Below are 4,647 nucleotides of genomic sequence, written 5' to 3'. Positions count from 1 at the left end.
TTTCATGCAATTCCTTCTATTTTCCAAAGCCCTCCCCTCCCTTCCCCTCCAAACTCCCAAACATAGCCTTAGAGAATAAATATGTTGAAACTTGAAACCTTTATTAAGATTGTTAAGAGAAGAATCATGTATATGATATCAGAAGCAACCAACAATAAATCAACAGATTAATAAATGAAATGAAAAGGGAGAGATGATGAAAAGAGAATAGAGATGCGGCCGTGGAAAACTGATTAAAGGTTTTGGAAAGATTTAACTTCACTTTATTTAGTGTTTTAGGGTTACATATAGAAGTGGGCTTGGGCCAGAGATGTATTCCTGTATGTTACTCTAACTCATTTAATTTCTTTTAATAAAATAATAAAACTAGTTAAACATCTATAAGTTGCTTACCTTATATATTCAAAAATATAATAAAAACATCAAAACACATGACTAAAAATTACTAACGTATCTTTTAATTTATGTTGATGGGAAATTCAAACTTGAAATTATTTTTTTATTTTATAAAAGTAAGAACTCTTTTAATTTTATCATTATTATTTAGTATCATTGTTTATATATATATATATATATATATATATATATATATATATATATATATATATATATATGGAGCATATGAAGTGAGAGCATTTTAAAATGAGAGATGAGAGGAATAAATATTAACCATTGGATTCATCAAGAGAGAGAAACTAATAGGCTCATTAATGCATTAACATTATCTCTCTTGATGAATCCAATGGTTAGTATTTATTCCTCTCATCTCTCATTTTAAAATGCTCTCACTTCATATGCTCCTATATATATATATATATATATATATATATATATATAAAATTATTTTTAATTATAAACGGTCCAACCTCGGTCAGGTCAAACCCCGGTTAGACCTTTAAACTTTAAACCAGTGTCTATACCGGTTTAATATCCGGTCCGGTTTTAATTACCTTAATTAAAATACAAAATAGCAAATACATCCACAAATTGTCTTTACTAATTATTTTAATTATTAAATATGTTTTTTGTTTATTAATTAAATCATAAAAACATTACTAAAAAATGGTATTAGAACTACGATTAGAAGATAATATGAAAATTACAAGAGGATAAGGTAAAATCTAATTTGTGTTCATAGTAGAACTCGCCCACATCCTCAAACAACCAAACCTGAAATGCAAAGATTCCTACGAAATGGAATCTGGAAAACTTGAGATGTTCCAAGTTGGACCATGCAAAGATTCCTACGAAATGGGTCTCTTAATAGGCCAAAGATTCTCCCAACGAATCAAAAACAGAATTGCTGCAGATACAATACTTCAAAACCAGCTTCGACCTTTTGCTCAATCTCCTCAATCAGAATCACTTCTAAAATCACTTTTTCATAATAATCAAACCAAATTCCCTATGTATTGGGATGAACTTTTGGGAACTTCAGCAGGAAGTGGTGTCCCTCTCCTTGATGTAATTGCAAAAAACCACTTCAATTTCTTCTGCTATATATATACATATTGTTGTCCGGTGTCTGACACTGTTACACGTGTCTGACAATGATACACTGTGTTTTTGATAGTGTAATGTTTGTTAATGTCTCTTTAATTTCTTATTTGTGAGCAGATTTTACTTATTAACTTCAAGAAGGAGATTCTACCATTTGTTCCAAAAGAAGAAGTGAAAAATTTAGAAGATGATTCTTCAAATGAATGTTCTGATGTTCTTGTTGTTGGCGAATCTATGGCCATTGCAGCACACAATGAAGATGCAAATGTTAACCTTGTTGGTCACACGTAAGATTTTAGAGGTTGAAGCACTCATATATAGTTCTTCTTGTTCTTGTTTTAGATTTAGAATAAACTGAATTTATGAGTATGCAGTTACATAATCAAAGGAATATTGCCAGATGGAATTTTCTTTGTTGGTTATACATATGCTGGAGAGCTTCCAAGTTCTGCATTTGCTTTTAATAGCAATGGATTGGTGTTCACTCTGAATGCAGTACCACCTGCTGAAGATGAAATTGTAGCCGGTGGAATTGGGCGCAATTTCGTTTCTCGACACATTCTTGAAGCTCAAGGCATCGACGATGCTATTAATGTTCGATTTTGCAGTCCTTGCATTTCTATAAATAAATTCATTTTTATGCACTCTTATGAATTTGATGTTTAAAATGCGTTATGGTCTATTTGTTTTTCCAGAGGATTCGCTCATCAGAAGTTTCGGCGGGACACTCGTATAACCTGATTGAGTTGAGTACTCGTAGGATTGTTAACGTTGAAACTGCGTCCAAGAAGCGAATTTCAATTCACGAGGTCGGGGAAACACCTTTCTTCCATGCAAACATGTATCGTCACTTACATATTAATCAGGTAAGTTTCGGAGGATTTTTTTGTCATTGACATGTCTTATTACATGGCTAAAAGTTCATTGGATTCAAAATTGAAGGCGCAAGATGAGAGTTCGATTAGCAGGCTGAAAAGGGCAAATGTGATGACAAAAACAACAAAAGACGATTTTCTGTCAATTCTAGGAGATGCAGATAACACAAAATATCCCATCTACATGACAGGTAATTTGTATACATATATTTGAGTTTCTTCTTGTCAATCTTCTTTTGATTGTCACATTTTTTCTGATTCTTAGGTCCATTGCTTCACACGCTATGTACTGCTGTTATCGATCTAGATGAACAAACTCTGTCAATAATTGAAGGAAATCCGAAAAAAGGAGATGCTTCACTTGTTTTCAGTCTCTCTTCAATGAGTTTGATCAATGGCAATCTTGATAATCACTTATAGAAAATTAATATGGTTAGATGTTTCAAATTTTGATTAAATGAAAGGAGTCATTAGCTTTCTGTTGATTCATTATGTAGTTTAACTACTATGGTCATTTAGTCACTACCATTATACACTAGCCAGGAACTGTTTATGTTACATTTTTTTTATTACCAAAGTGAGTGAGGAGAATTTGAATTATTTAACTTTTGATGTTTCCTTAATGCTGCATAATTTTTTCTATAAGGTTGTAACTCGACCAAAACTGCATCACCCACCTCAAGCTGTATATCTCTTCTATGCTTGTATGACGGGCAATGTTATATCAAAATTCCGTGCAATCAAGGGGTATTGAACCATGTCTTAGGATTAGCAAAAGTGAGGTATCTCAGATAAATTTCCACACATTTGTTAAGGGTCTCTAATTGGCCGTCTGTTTGAGGATGATATGCGGAGGACATGGTATGAAGAGTCTCTAATGTAGTACCCTGAAATTGGTATCTTGCCAAAACTATTAAACGCGGTATCTCTGTCAAGAGAAAATAGATTTAGGAACACCATGTAGATCAACCACTGTTTTCATAAACATCTCAGCCACAGTTCTACTATTATAATAAGTTTTCAAACAAAAATGGATATACTTAGTCAATTTATCAATCTATCAATCATCACCATGATGAGAGTATATCCATGAGAGGAGGAGGCATATCTGTAATGAAGTCCATAGCCACATCTTCTTAACATGCTTAGAAATTGGCAATGGTTTAAGTACCTGCAGGAGCTTTAGTATCATGCTTGGCTTGTCGACACGCGAAGCAATCTAAAATAGAGCTTTGTAATATCCTGCTTCGTCTTGCACCAAAATAATTGATTTGAAATTCTAGCTAGTGTTCTTGCAATTCCTGCATGATCCCCAATTGAAGAAGTATGGAATTCTTGTAATATTTGTTCTTTCAACAGATGGTTATTAAGAATTACAATTATGTTCCTCCAATACAGCAATCCTTTTTTCTTGAAATTTTCCTTCATGGCCATTGGCTGACTTATCTACTAATTGTAGTAGTTGTGTGTCCTGTAAGAAGACAACTCTAGGCTCAGACCAAGTCATTAACATGACCCTAGAGAGAACATCAACATTTTCTTTTCCTGGTTGCTTGTAATAATCCACAATGAAATCATAGCCAATGAACTTATTTAACTAAGCTTATAGAAGCTATACATCTAAAAATTTAACTAAGTTTATAGAAGCGATACATCTAAAAAGGAATTTGAAAATTTCAGAGTTGTGAAAGAGAGTTAATGTTAGAGTGACCATAGTGTTGTAAAAGTAGAAGAGTAACTTCTAAGATATTAAGACAACTCTCACACACACTTAAAATACTTTAAAGATATCTATTTACTTAACATAATCACTTAAAAATATTTTCTAGGCCTAACCAGTTGATTAAAAGACTATAAGCTTGATTAGGACAATTTTTTGAACTGTCTAATCAGTGAGATTATATACCAAATGGAATATATGATTCTTAATCGAGTCCATAATCGATTATTATAGGATTTTAATGATTGATAACATCTCTATATCAAAACTTTCCTTTTGGGCCATAATAATCGATTATTTGATAAACCTAATCGATTAGCTAATTAAATAGGCCAAACGATTATATCCATTTCGAGCCAATTTTTCTCCTATATAAAGGAGGTCTCTCCTCACTTCATTTCACACTAGAATTCAGAGCTTTCAAATTCTTTATAATATATTTCTCTCTTCTCTCTTTAAAATATTTTCCTTCGCCAAAGTCACTTTTGTGTCTTATGAGTGAAAACTGCATGTGAGGAAAGAGTTGTACTTGTGTCGTTCCACTGTTGTTAT

At 32.5% G+C, this 4,647-nt stretch overlaps 1 protein-coding gene across 1 annotated transcript; it reads left to right on the top strand.

Moving 5' to 3' along the window:
• Nucleotides 1–1,090: 1,090 nt before the first annotated feature.
• Nucleotides 1,091–4,047, top strand: LOC131608079 (uncharacterized). The gene is made up of 6 exons (XM_058880018.1): nt 1,091–1,464; nt 1,618–1,787; nt 1,875–2,094; nt 2,196–2,366; nt 2,443–2,566; nt 2,641–4,047. The coding sequence occupies exons 1-6, from the start codon at nt 1,195–1,197 to the stop codon at nt 2,793–2,795; spliced, it is 1,110 nt and encodes a 369-aa protein (XP_058736001.1). The 5' UTR covers nt 1,091–1,194; the 3' UTR covers nt 2,796–4,047.
• The last annotated feature ends 600 nt before the right edge of the window (nt 4,048–4,647 follow it).

This window comes from Vicia villosa, linkage group LG5 (assembly GCF_029867415.1).
Source record: "Vicia villosa cultivar HV-30 ecotype Madison, WI linkage group LG5, Vvil1.0, whole genome shotgun sequence".
NCBI classification, from domain to species: domain Eukaryota; kingdom Viridiplantae; phylum Streptophyta; class Magnoliopsida; order Fabales; family Fabaceae; genus Vicia; species Vicia villosa.
This window is presented reverse-complemented; position numbering and strand designations above follow the sequence as displayed.